Below are 13,229 nucleotides of genomic sequence, written 5' to 3'. Positions count from 1 at the left end.
GTCGAATAGCCAAATTGTTTGCCCCCCGTCACATAAAATCGCCGCCATGTTTCTTTATCAAAAAATCGGTACTTAGTCTCGCTCGGCCAAATTTCTTAACTGGGGCGATCATACAAACTCGGTTCCAGGCCTCGCTGCCAGCCCCCCTGTTCGAAACGAAAAATCGTTTCCCACCAACCGCTGAAAGGATCAGAAGGGACTCAGGAGAGCAACTTCCTGTATTGTGATAGGCGATGAGACATTGGCAATTTGATAGGCTAAAAGATTCGCTTAGAACCCAGGGGCCCATTTCGCGAAAGTCCGGTAACTTACCGGGCCCGATTTTTTCGCCGATTACACAGTGATTACAAACAAGGTACTTGGCCAATGTTTACTAAGAATTATAAGATTTGAAAATATAGTGTTCAAAGCTGACAAAAATTTACTTCTGTTAGCATTTATCACCAAAGATACTTATCGGGCCCAGTAAGGGAGTGTTCATTATTTATGGGGAGGGGGGGGGGGGAGGGGGCTGGGCTGGCAAATGGGGAATTGAAGCAGAACGTTTTGGACTTTTTGTACCCCCCTCAATGATGAATGATAACTTCCCCCCCAGCTAGAACATGTAAACATTTTTGACCCCCCCCCCCCTCTCAATGATGCATTTATTATCAAACCATACTCTCATCCTCCACTTAGTACTTTACTCGCCTCCTTTTTGCTTGCTCCACTAGCAGTAGAAGAAACTATTACGTATGTAGTGATACAGAGTGTAATCACTAGTCTGGAAAATACCACAAGGCAGCTAAAGAGGGTGTTTGGCCAGCCCCCCCCCCCCCCCCTTCCCCATAAATAATGAACACTCCTTAAGTTACCGGGACTTCCGAGGAAACGGGCCCCTTCCAATTTTACTTCATACTTTCCTTTAAAAACCTTGGCTTTTATCCTTTGAACCCCTATACAACATAATAAATTTACAGTCAACCCGTGACGTCACATGTGACCAGCATTTTTGAAATTTGAACAGTTTTGAAATTAACATTTTTTAATGTTAGAGTATAATTTTTAAACTTTATTTTTCCGGTAATGCACAGGCGACCCTAAAAGCCGGAATGGCGGAAATTATGACAGAAATCACCCCAAATCCTAAAACACGGAACGGGTTACGGTTTAGGGTTAGGGTTATAATTTCATACCTGTCAACCCCCGGAGTACAAAAATCTGGAGACGTCTAGAAATCTGTTCTCTTTGTTCAGCGGTCCCAGCAGAACTGTGTCATCAAGCCTACATTTAGGGCTTCAGTGGGGGTAAGGGGGGGGGGGGGGGGGGGGGGACACAGCGAAGAGCCGACGAGAAATAACCAATATTAATAAACATATCTCAAAAAGACCGCGGTAGGTATTTCCCGGGAGATTTGGTGCTCTACCCAGGAGACTGGGAGATTTCATGAAAAACTTGGAGACTCCCGGGAAAACCGGGAGAGTTGGCAGGTATGTAGTTTACTTGGGGTGATTTTCCGCCATTCCATGTTTTAGGATTTGGGGTGATTTTCCGCCTTCCGCCATCCGCCTTTCTAGCTTTTAGGGTCACTGTTAATGCACCTTTTTCGGAAAGATTTTCCAGAGTAATGTCCAAGGTTCCATTCAAATGTAAGACTTTAAAAAGAGGAATTCCAATGTGCATTTCATTCTAGGAAATACTGGTCATGCATGACATAAGTTGAATATAAACTTGTGTACAAATCATACCAATGGTAAGAATGCACTAAAACCATTACTGTATTTCAAAGCTTCAGTAATGGCTTTAGATCTTTTATGACATGTTTTGGATTAACATGGTCTTCACTATGATCCCTGCAAAACCTGTCGACTATCATAGACTTCAATCCCAGCTCGACAGCTGGCTTGTAATCAAGGTCAACATTATCACCGACGTGTAAAGTTTCTTGGGCTTTCACACCAAAATTGGAAAGCGCAAGCTCAAATATTTCCGGTGATGGTTTGCAGATTCCAACATCAAATGAACATGCAATGAAATTAAAGTAATTTCTCAAGTATAAACACTCAAGGACGGTATCAAGACGTTCGTCAAAGTTGGAAATCACCGCAAGACGATAGTTTCTTTTCTTTAAATGTTCCAAAACTTCATATGCCTCAGGATAAACTTCCCAGTACGAAGCTGTTGAGAATTCCCTGTACAAAGTCGAGGAAATCCTCGCTAAAATTTTCTCATCGTTGAATCCAGCGGATTGAAAGGTTTGTCTCCCTACATCAGACCACCATCTTTCAGCTGTCTTGTCGCGTTTCGCACCAAAGTTTGGCACCGTTTTGTAAAACTCTCGAAAAGTGCTTTTGAACGAGTCGTTTAAGGCCTTGGATTGTACTTCAACACCAAAACGTCAGGCTAAAAAACGTGACCCTCGAACACGGAAAAGTGTGTTACAGGCATCAAATGTAATCAATCGCCCATATTGACCTACACGTATCAAATGGTCAATAAAACATCACATGCATTGGTTTTAAAACCCGATAAAACCTCCTCCTTATTAGTATGCAGTGTTTAATGCTAATTTCCAACGTTCACAAAAGCATCATTATTAAGAATGCTCTTGACACAAACTTTTCCAGGAATGTTTTTGAAGCCATTCAAAAAACTTGCAGCACATGCTTTATCGGGTCTAAACCACTCAGCTGTGCCTCGTGGTTTTAAATCCCAATAAAACACTGCTACTCATGTTTTAAACATTACGTTAATCACATTTCAAATCTTGAAAGCAAACTTAATCGTATGTTAGTAAGTTGTTTTAAGTCTTTCATGCATAAAAATTTGAAAAATGTTTGGTTTCAGGCCTGCCTATTAGCCTTCTCCCTGCCAAGATTGTTTAATTTGTTTTTCTGCTGCAGGGGCAGAGTCATGCATTCACCAAGGTTTTCACTCGCGTCACACTTGCGTTAAATGTGTCAACAAGTCGACTGCGTCATTGAAGACGCTCCCCTTATCTGCGATTACTACTAGTTCCTAATTAAAGCAGTGTTGTTGTAAGGAATCATTCAATGATGTAGTCATCACCCAAGTCTTCAATATGAAGTTCATCCCATAATAACGTCTACTCTTGATGAAACTTTTTTACAACCAGATACTGAAAAGAATTCATAAGCATGCGGAAAATAATCCATCTGATCAGCAATCTCTCTAACAATGGCCTCTTTGACAGGGAACCCTTTCTTGGTCAGGTCACTCCTTATGCATTGTTTAACATGCGTTCTCTCCAAAGGCAGAAATGGAACCAAGTGATCTATAACTTCAGATTTCAAAAGATCAGCAAACCAGACACCTGGGTTGTGCTTGACAATGCCATGAAAAATGTTTTCCAGTTCACTTAACGTCAAGGTTTCTCTGAATTTCCCATCAAGTACATGCTTCAAGACATAGTCATTTATTGCCTGACCCCCAGAATTGGAAAGAAAAATAAACACCATGTTTTTGTAGCCAGCAGATGTGCCTTTACCGCGGTAGTCCAGGATGGCATTTTTGATCGCACGCATCATTCCAGGGTGAATTTTGTCCATTTCGTCAAAGATAAACAAACCACCCTTTCTGCATTGCGACACATTCCCTCTGATCCATTCTAATAGCTGTTTATTGTAGCTTTTGACTTCTGATTCGTGAGGGAAATGAAGCGGAATGATAAACTTGTGAACAAAAGGGCTCAGCGTCTTGCGCTTGAAAAAATGCTCCGTGATAATATTGCTAACAAAGTTCTTTCCTATTCCGGTCCGACCGTGAAAGGAAAAGACAAGTGGCTTCAGGGCATCATGCTTGTTAAAGTGACTCTTTAGCGCGGCAGTAACGAGTTTCAGTGCGATATGTTGACCGTATAACTCAGCCTTGAGAGTGTTCCCAACACCTGAAATATTCTTGCTGAATTCACCATCCAGGCAAAACCCATGAGGGTTAATGTGCAAGTAGATTGATAACAACAGCACACACAATGTTAAAAATACGCCCACTTTTACACCCTTAGTGGAAGGCTCACTTTTTCGAGAGATTTCTTTGTCAACTTTGGTGGGTTGCTGTAATTTCTCCATCTTTCTTTTCAAGCTGGGTTGTTCATTTGAGTCGCTGTCCTCATCATCACTAAAAGAAAATGTAGATGTTTTTCTGGAAACCCTTCTTTTGAATGGTGAATAATGACCACCTGTTGATTTCACTTCACTAGCATCCCTATCTTTTGTAACGGCAGTCTCCTGGCAGTTTGATTGGTCATTACCATCTGTTATTTTACTATCAGAGGCTCTGTCGCTGGACGTCAAGTCAATGACTTCAATGACTTTTGCTGCAGACACAACATTTGGTGCTGTATTTGAAGTACACCCTGAATCAAGCTTTTCACGCTGATCACTAGAAGTGCATTGCTCATAAGGGCTAGTTTGCTCATCTGGACAACTGAACAATCTCAAGCTTTTGGTGCCTGCTTTCCCAGGTACCTGTGGTGTTGAATAAATATTTAACGGTGATCTGAAGTGAGGCGTGGCATCAAAGTTCAAACCTCTATTCATACTGGTCTGACCAGTTTTACTGGACATTTCAAGTCTGTCAGACTGTCCCAAGGAGCTAGCACTGGTATAACTGAAAGCCGGGCACGACATATGCCTCGACAGTGGGCTGAACGTATGGCTCTTCTTGGGGCTTTTGTTTGCTTCTTTTTTTTCTCGAATATACTTAACTGCGAGATTCCTAGTCAAGTCAACATCTTTGAGTCCCACACCACGAGGGCGCTTACCAACTACAAGTGAACACGATTTAGGAACGTACTCTTGTATCACCATACATTCTTCCTGGCTCACCTTATTGCCTTTGGAAAGCAAAACCGAGCTTTTTGATCGCGAAGAACACGAAAATGATGTATTTTCAGACCAAGGAACCAGAGGAGAAGACTCAAGCGAACTTAATCCGGAGCTTGAATCAGATACGGTGATCACTCTCGATTCGTGATTTTCCTCATCGGAATCTAAACTCGGTTCGTGATCACTTTCTCGACTTCTTGGACTCCATTCCTCGTCTTGCCTTTCCCGATACCACGAAGAATTTGGAGAGGAAAAGTTTGGATGGAAAGATGATATGGAAGCCATCAATATTTAGGATCACGAGCAACACTCTCCGCAAAATTCTTCGAAACGAAAAATCATTTCCCGCCGACTGCTGAAAGGATTAGAAGGACTCGGGAGAGCAACTTCCTGTATTGTGATTGGCGATGAAACATTGGCGATTTGATTGGCTAAAAGATTCGTCTCGAACCCAGGACTTTTTGGCTCATGGGCCCCTGCTAGGAACTCGCAATCTGATTGGCTATGAAAGGGCATTCTAATTTACAATGGCCCTGAGAGGGCGTGCAACCAAAAATGTTGAACTAGAAAAAAGTCATTAAACCAAATTTGTTTTTGGAATAGATTGGTCCACAGTTATATAAAAAAATATTATGCAGCAAATTATGCTATAAGACAGCAGCTCCGTCTTCAACTTTGACGGGTTAGCTAGGGGAAGGACTGGCATGAACCTATCAACACATAAACGACCTCGAGGTTGTTATTTAATAAATTATTGTTAATTAAGATCCGGTTACAAGTATTCCTGCTGCTAGGCCCTACAAGCAGTAAGTACAACTACTCCTGTTAAGGGTGCGAGTATATTTGACAAATTAAAATTACTTTTTTATCCCCTCCAAGCATGCCCTCCCACCTTCCCAACCCCTCCCCTCCAACCTTGTTCCCACAGCTTTTCTATTAAAAAAAAATATTGGAAAAGCCCTCATAACCAGGTTGCCTGCCCCTCAGGAAAAAAACTGTGACTGCTAACATGCAAATATGGAACAAAGAGACAAATTAAAGATGTCTGGGTAAAAGAACTGTCATGGAAAAACTGCATGTGTTTTGGACATTAGCTTAGGCAATGGTGAGTCATTGCCAAATGAACAACAGAAATTTTACAACAATTAAAATTTTGTGGCAGTGGAGGGACCCATCAAGGAAATGGAGTAATAGAATATTGGTATCAAATAAATTATGTTCAAACTTTTCTCCCCTCCCCTCCCCTCCCCTCCCCTCTCTTTCCTTAATGTCTGTGATCTGAAGGGGTGTGAGTTGTGAGAGTTAGGTGGTATAAAAGAGGGGGTACTACAATCCTGTCCAAGATAGGGTGGGGTGGGACAGGGGAGTTCTGTACATCCCCATTCCCACAGCCTGTGCCAGGTATTTAGAGAATGGGAAGTTGTGCAAGGAAAATTGTGAAGCAAGCAAATACCGGTAATCGGCAAGAAAAACTAAAATTTTGTGGAACAAATGGACAAAATAATGATCTTGGGAGGTACAACACTTTTTCCATTCCAAATTCCATTTGCACAAAATTTCAATTTCCATTTGTTGTCTTCTTGGGCCATCATGTACGTTTTTTGATCCACCAGTGAGATTGCTAGTTTGGAATGACAGTCAAATAGTATTTCCACCTGAAATAGAGTTAGGTGTTAAAATAGTTAGGGGACCCTTACATAGGGCTAACCTCACAGTCCTCCTTTTCAAACATATCATGTACAATGTTTATTGCATATGTATTTTAATAAAGTCAATCCAAAGCATCCCTAGTTTTTGCCTTTGATCTAGTACATTTTTAGCTGCTGCAGAGTGTTACGTAATGTTGTTATCTTTCCTTATCTTATCGACTCTTCCCATCTCACAAATACTGTTTCATCCTGCTCCCCACCTCTAGTCCTGATCCTTTTTCTGCTACCTACATTCCCACTCCTCCCACACAGCTATTTTTTGGGAAATTGTATTGAGATTGTCCAGAAAATATCTATACGCCTTCTATGCAAGGTGTATTAATTTGGCTTGGAGTCCCCACCCTTGCAAAATTCCAATTTTACTTCATACTTTCCTTTTAAATCCTTGGCTTTCATCCTTTGAGACCTTTGAGCCCCTCCACAATATTATATTCGACCTATGTCACATGTAACCAGTATTTTTGAAATTAACATGTCAGTTTTGAACATTGCCACCAAGATTTCAGCATTCCTGTAGGAATGCCCCTAGCTTATTAAGGGTGTAAAGCTATGAATTTCTCTTTCATTACAGCATAATTTAAGTACAAATGTTTGCCAAAGTACTTTGAATTTTATTTTTTCCAGTAATGTACCAAATGTTCAAGGTTCCATTTAAATGCCGGACATTAAAAGAGGAATTCCAATGTTCATTTCATTCTAGGAAATACTGGTCACGCATGACATAAGTTGACTTAAACTTGTGTACAAATCACACCAATGGTAAGAATGCACTAAAAACATTACTGTATTTCAAAGCTTCAGTAATGGCTTTAGATCTTTTATGACATGTTTTGGATTAACATGGTCTTCACTATAATCGCTGCAAAACCTGTCGACTATCATAGACTTCAATCCCAGCTCAATAGCTGGCTTGTAATCAAGGTCAACGTTGTCACCGACATGTAAAGTTTCTTGGGCTTTTACACCAAAATTGGAAAGCGCAAGCTCAAATATTTCCGGTGATGGTTTGCAGATTCCAACATCAAATGAACATGCAATGAAATCAAAGTAATTTCTCAAGGATAAACACTCGAGGATGGTATCAAGACGTTCGTCAAAGTTGGAAATCACCGCAAGACGATAGTTTCTTTTCTTTAAATGTTCCAAAACTTCATAGGCCTCAGAATAAACCTCCCAGTACGAAGCTGTGGAGAATTCCCTGTACAAAGTCGAGGAAATCCTCGCTAAAATTTTCTCATCGTTGAATCCAGCGGATCGAAAGGTTTGTCTCACTACTCCAGACCACCATCTTTCAGCTGTCTTGTCGCGTCTTGCGCCAAAGTTTGGCACCGTTTTGTAAAACTCTCGAAATGTGCTTTTGAACGAGTCGTTTAAGGCCTTGGATTGTACTTCAACACCAAAACGTGAGGCTACATTGCTGTATAGCTCCCCTGGTGACCCTCGAACACGGAATAATGTGTTACAGGCATCAAATGTAATCAATCGCAACATAACGCAAACAAAAATATCAATATATAAGCGTAAATACACAAAAGAAAAATATTGCCGGTGAATCAACTGCCATATTTTTTGGACGGAAAGGCCTGGGATCGAATTCCAAGAAAAACTGTAGGTTGTCGTCACAGAAAATCTGGCCTTCCTTGTTGTAGAAAAAAAAGCTTTATAAGACGTTTGGGAGAATAACAGACAAACCATTCAAGAAGAAACGTTCAACAAACGGAAATAAAGTATAAAATATAACAGTTGGATGAATGAAAACGTAGGCAGTTATCTTGTCGGTAATCTTTTGGTGATCTGTTGGCAATCTGTCGGTAGCTTGTTGGCCGACAGTTTACCAACAGTCACCCAACAGATTTGTGGGGGAGCTGTTCTTTAATTTATTCAATTATTTTCGTGTCATTGAATGCAGTTCCATAAGTTCAGACAATTAATTTAAATTATTTGTATTTCAAATAAGGTGGCTGTTTGTAAATCACTCCAAACAAGAAACTATTATGGAAATGAGGGCTGTAAGCTTTGTGTTCTCCAAGACACCTGTGAAAACGAATCTGTTGAAAACTAAAACACCCTTGCACAGGCAATCAGATTTTGAGTTTGCCTGCAAGTAGTCTCCTTCGCAGACGTTGTTTGGGCTTGCTCCCTCTCCCACCAACTGGTGGGGGAGGGAGTGTGTTGCGTGACGAGGGGGAGGGAACATGTTGCGTGACAAGGGGGAGGGGGCGTGTTGCGTGACAAGGGGGAGGGAGCCTATTGCGTGACAAGCCCAAACAACAGCTGGGAAGGAGACTAACCTGCTAGTTGGTCACTGGATTATGCCAACTGAGAGATGGTAAGTTTTTTCAGGTTTTGCGTAGTGCTTATCACTGCCCCACGCCCATTCTGCAGGGGTATGTAGGTATGTGAAGCATCAAAGGGTATGGATTTGGAGCTTTTTTGGTCTGAAAACTGGAAAAGATTTGACAATTTTAGTCTGAAATAAGGTATGGATTTTACAGAAATGGGGGGCGACCCTTGGCAGGAATGGCGCAACGGCCGAAAATCACCCCAAATAAACTATAACCCTACCCCTAACGTAACCTTAAAGCCTCACCCTAACCTGTTCCGTCTTTTAGGATTTGGGGTGATTTTCCGTCATTACGGCTTTTAGGGTCTTTCAAAATGGGTATCAGTATTTTAGTGGCCAGATCTAAAAAAATGATGCTGAAAAATGACATCTTTTGGTCTGGAATAGGATCAGGGTTTGGAGAACCAAGCCACACACCCCAGTACCATCCTGGGCTATGCCAACAGGCAACTGTACATTGCCCCCTTGTTGGTGAATAAAATTTTAATGAATGAAATATGCTGTATATGGAAAGATCACATCATTAAATGAATTGCACATGAAATGAAAGACCCTTCCTGTGAACTATTTTTGATTAGCTCTTGTGCAGTTGTAAACAACACCAAAAACAGCTAAAAAACATTTGAAATAAATGTGAATGAATGAGAATGATGTATTATTCTAGAAAGTGACACAGGCATACTCGGAAAAAAGAAATCTGAGTGCTCCTATCAGGAGTCGAACCTGAGACCTTCCGATTGCTAGTTCGGATGCTCTACCACTGAGCTACAGGAGACTCATGGGCTACACATGCCAATTTATCTTATATAAGGATGTGCCCTTGCCATTTTAATGTGGAACTGTGTAAGGATCTTGCAATGTGCAGTTCCAGAAATAATCCCTACCCACCCCACGGAAGGTCATCAGAAATTCCTTGGGGAAGGGGGGTCTTAAAAGTCAAAATTTGAGGAGCAATGTATGAAGCTAAACTGGAATTTCCTGGAGGGACGTGGGGTGCAAAACAAAAAACCTTTTGTGGGGGAGTATGGATATTTTCTGGAACTGCACAATACAACTTGTTCAAAATACATTTCTCAAATTATCTACAAAGTTTAAGCACTCTTTATTTTCAATGTTGAGGAATAATACAGACTTGGAGACATGTCAAACGAGAAAAGACATGAAATTATGCTCCGAGATGTGAAAATTGAGAACAAAGACAAGTGCAAGATAAGTTACACCAAGATCAAGAAATTCTACAAGCACACGATTTGGTATATTTTATGAAATGCAATGAAATATTTTATAACTTTTTATCTTCATAAAACGTGTTGGACACTCTTGATTGCATATTTAATTAAACAAGTTGATAGGTCCTCAGCTGTGAGAAAAAAAGAACATGCTGTAAGAATTCAGTCTGCTTCAAAACTTGTAATCTCCTTTGTTGTCCTAAAACTACTGTTGTGTTTCTTGATCTGTGATCTGATTTATGTACTGGATTACTGGCTTGCAGAAGCGACATGCAGCTTCTGAGATAATAAATTTACAATATTATGTCCTGAAGAGTGAAACTGAGGTCCACTAGCTCTCCTCATACTGATCTTTGTTTTTCAGTAGGTACGTGGCCAGGTATTCAATGGGGTTGGGAGGTCTGAAAAATAGGACAACACAATTTAACATGACTGAATGACTCACTACAATGCTAATCAACACTTCAGCGGTGGCATTAAGCAAGGTGATGAACCTTTGCAAAAATTGCTACCAGTTTATAATTCTGTTGTATATGCATTTCAAAATTTTGTTGGGACAAAAAACACATTTTTGAGTCAACAAATCAAAACAATATTTCACCCAGGTTTGAATCCGACAGCCTTTTCAGGTATACATTTATGAAAGAATACTAACTCTCAGATGCAGTAGTTTTCCCTCTAATAGCATGAAGATCATCGGGCCTGGGTTTTACACAATGAAATGTAAACTATCTTGCAGAATGCAATCAAAGAATCCCAACTTCAGTTGTTTGAGTCGGTCAGTTGTGATACAAAACTGATTGTTTTTCCTTTGCCTGGATGCTTATGGTTACCGTAACAAAGGTTAGTCACTCAGTGTTTAATGACCTAACAGATCACAGGACACCCAGTTGCTTATTATCTTAACTGAGAGACAAATTTTTTCTCTTGATCATACTTTAATTAAAACATTATTATTCAAAATCTGTGAACTTTCATCCTGTATAGACGTTTGTCCTTTGAGCTTGTCCAAGGAATACTTTTAACTGTTACAATAAATTTTTGTGTCATTAGCTTTTTTTTTTTTTTTTTTTGCAATCATTTTAATGTTCATTACTTTCATTTTTATTCATGACATTACAGTGAAACCTCGCTTTAAGGCCACCTGCTTAATACGAACAATCTTTATTACGGACAGTTTTCCGGGTCCCGCTCCATACATTTTCCTTAAAATTAACCTGCTTAATAAGGACACTCTGTAATACAGACACTTTTTCTGGTCCCAACGGTGTCTGTAATAACAGGGTTCGTCTGTACAACAAACAAACGTACAAAAATGTAGCCTCATTTATGAAACATTGCCCATTCAAAATTGCAAAATTATGAACAAGAACTGTTTTGAAGATTTTCTGTGAAAGGTATGTGATGAACCCAAGGAATATTTTTGAACTTTCCTGTTCTTCAATCTCTTTGTCATTTTAATCCTTTAACCCCCAGTATCAATGTGCAGATTCTCTCCACTGTTCTCCATTTATTTCTTATAGTACTTTGTTGGGAGAATTTGTTTGAATATCAACACATTTTTTCTTCGGTGGTTATCGTGATATAGCAAAGGAGAAATTATATTAGGCGCTGATCGCTACAAAGTGTTAATTGCTAATGGCAGGAAGAAACTTGATTCAGCAGTGTTAAAATGCTTTCCATGGTTAATATTTAACCTTAGATTAAGAAAATATATTTGTTGACCTTTGAACAACAGGGATCTAAGGGTTACAGTGGAACTCCGCTAACTCAAACTTCCAAGGGAAACCAAAAATAGTTCCAAGTTAATGGGGGTACAAGTTAGTAGAGTTGGTGTTTAATTTCAAACACCCTGTTAGACATTAACTATCAATCAAAGGCTGAGATCTAGTTAAGATGTTTCCATACATTGAAAGCATGTTACCAACAAAATGATTTCAATCAGCTATGTTTGGAAATGCATAGGAACCATAATTTCAAGATAAAACCTAAGAAGACATGTACAAATTACTTTAAATTTTTGTTTCTTAATCACTACATAACAGACTGGAATAGTATTCCATCAAACATTATGCATGCATCTTCATTAAGCAATTTTAAATCCTATCCTTTAGATCATTTGTGTCAATTTCAAATCAGGTGTAACTCGTTACGTTAGCTTTGGGCCATTTGTAAATTTTACTTCATAATTTTTAGTATCAATAATTGATACTAAAAATTATAGTAGGTAATTTAATTAAGCTAGTTTTGGGCCGCATTGAAAGTTTTTTTTTTTTCAATTTTTATAGAATGTTTAATATTGGAGAATATTCTTTGTATGGGAATTTAGTTTCCCCCAATTATTCTCCGGTCATGTGCTTTTTATATCTTTTGTCATTTCATTTTTATTGTACATATACTAGCATGACAAAGCATTACTAAACTTAAGTTCTGACATTTTGAGGTTTACCGACCAACATTTTTATAATACAGTTCAAATTATCAGGGTCATTTGAGCAAAGGGAAAGCAAAATTAAATCAAGTAGGCAAGAAGTTTGAGTTCACCGAGTTTGAGTAAGCTGTCATAGTAAATGACCAAAAGAATGGGGTCAAATCCAGGGGAAATTTGGATTTTGTTTGCACTAGCAGGGAGTTCGAGTTAGTGGGCTTCTTAATCTACTGTATTATCATTCTATACCTTTCCTTGGACAGAGTTGAGAGGCCTTGCAGTAGAATAGGTACCACAGTTTGGTCCAAGTATGCTCTGGTTGGTAATGACTGCAGCTCTACTTTGAACCTGGTTGGTTTTTCTGCAGCTTCTTTTTCTTTTTCCACCATTTTCTAAGGGGTAGAAAGTAATTACTAACTTATTTTAAAATGATTTAATTACTAAAATATATTCACAGGGAGCTCAAGCTGTACAGACATTTATGTTGACCTTTGTAATGAATGCAATCACCCACGGTAATTTTAGTGTAAGGTTTTTTGTATGGGAGTTAAACTCATCACCAATAAATGAGCTTGGGAACAGGTGCCTAAAGGTGGTGGAGCCGAGCTGAACTTTTGGTGGCAAAGGGGTACCCATGGCAACCCTGCGAACGGCCACCACCCAACCCCTCCCTCACCAGGGGTGCTTGGAAAA

The 13,229-nt window shown here is 39.6% G+C and overlaps 3 protein-coding genes, 1 non-coding gene and 1 pseudogene across 4 annotated transcripts in view; all 5 read right to left on the bottom strand.

The window, feature by feature from the left end:
- Positions 1 to 1,733: 1,733 nt before the first annotated feature.
- LOC146482322 (haloacid dehalogenase-like hydrolase domain-containing protein 3) lies at positions 1,734 to 2,713 on the bottom strand (annotated as a pseudogene).
- Positions 1,734 to 5,263, bottom strand: LOC146482321 (uncharacterized). Its single transcript, XM_085107162.1, has one exon. The coding sequence runs from the start codon at positions 5,109 to 5,111 to the stop codon at positions 3,069 to 3,071; it is 2,043 nt and encodes a 680-aa protein (XP_084963288.1). The 5' UTR covers positions 5,112 to 5,263; the 3' UTR covers positions 1,734 to 3,068.
- Positions 5,264 to 7,295: 2,032 nt separating this feature from the next.
- Positions 7,296 to 8,098, bottom strand: LOC146482320 (haloacid dehalogenase-like hydrolase domain-containing protein 3). The gene has a single exon (XM_085107109.1). The coding sequence runs from the start codon at positions 8,024 to 8,026 to the stop codon at positions 7,325 to 7,327; it is 702 nt and encodes a 233-aa protein (XP_084963235.1). The 5' UTR covers positions 8,027 to 8,098; the 3' UTR covers positions 7,296 to 7,324.
- A 1,483-nt stretch (positions 8,099 to 9,581) lies between these two features.
- On the bottom strand, positions 9,582 to 9,654 carry Trnaa-agc (transfer RNA alanine (anticodon AGC)). Its single transcript has one exon. It is a non-coding gene; the product is annotated as a tRNA-Ala (tRNA).
- Positions 9,655 to 9,957: 303 nt separating this feature from the next.
- Positions 9,958 to 13,229, bottom strand: part of LOC146482318 (protein dpy-30 homolog) — a 6,445-nt gene continuing 3,173 nt past the window's right edge. The window contains exons 4-5 of the mRNA XM_085107206.1: positions 12,786 to 12,928; positions 9,958 to 10,509 (exon numbers count right to left, since the gene is read on the bottom strand). Coding sequence (XP_084963332.1) covers positions 10,440 to 10,509; positions 12,786 to 12,928 — 213 coding nt within the window. The 3' untranslated portion in view covers positions 9,958 to 10,439. The remainder of the gene's footprint in view (positions 10,510 to 12,785; positions 12,929 to 13,229) is intronic.

This window comes from Pavona decussata, unplaced genomic scaffold (assembly GCF_977016875.1).
Source record: "Pavona decussata unplaced genomic scaffold, jaPavDecu1.1 SCAFFOLD_46, whole genome shotgun sequence".
In the NCBI taxonomy this organism is placed as follows: Eukaryota; Metazoa; Cnidaria; class Anthozoa; order Scleractinia; family Agariciidae; genus Pavona; species Pavona decussata.
Note: the sequence above shows the minus strand (reverse complement) of the source record. Positions and strands in the feature narration are given on the sequence as shown.

What these genes read in the sequence shown, in the direction of transcription:
- LOC146482321 (XM_085107162.1), bottom strand. Translation starts at nt 5,111, where the DNA reads ATGGCTTCCATATCATCTTTCCATCCAAACTTTTCCTCTCCAAATTCT.
- LOC146482320 (XM_085107109.1), bottom strand. Translation starts at nt 8,026, where the DNA reads ATGTTGCGATTGATTACATTTGATGCCTGTAACACATTATTCCGTGTT.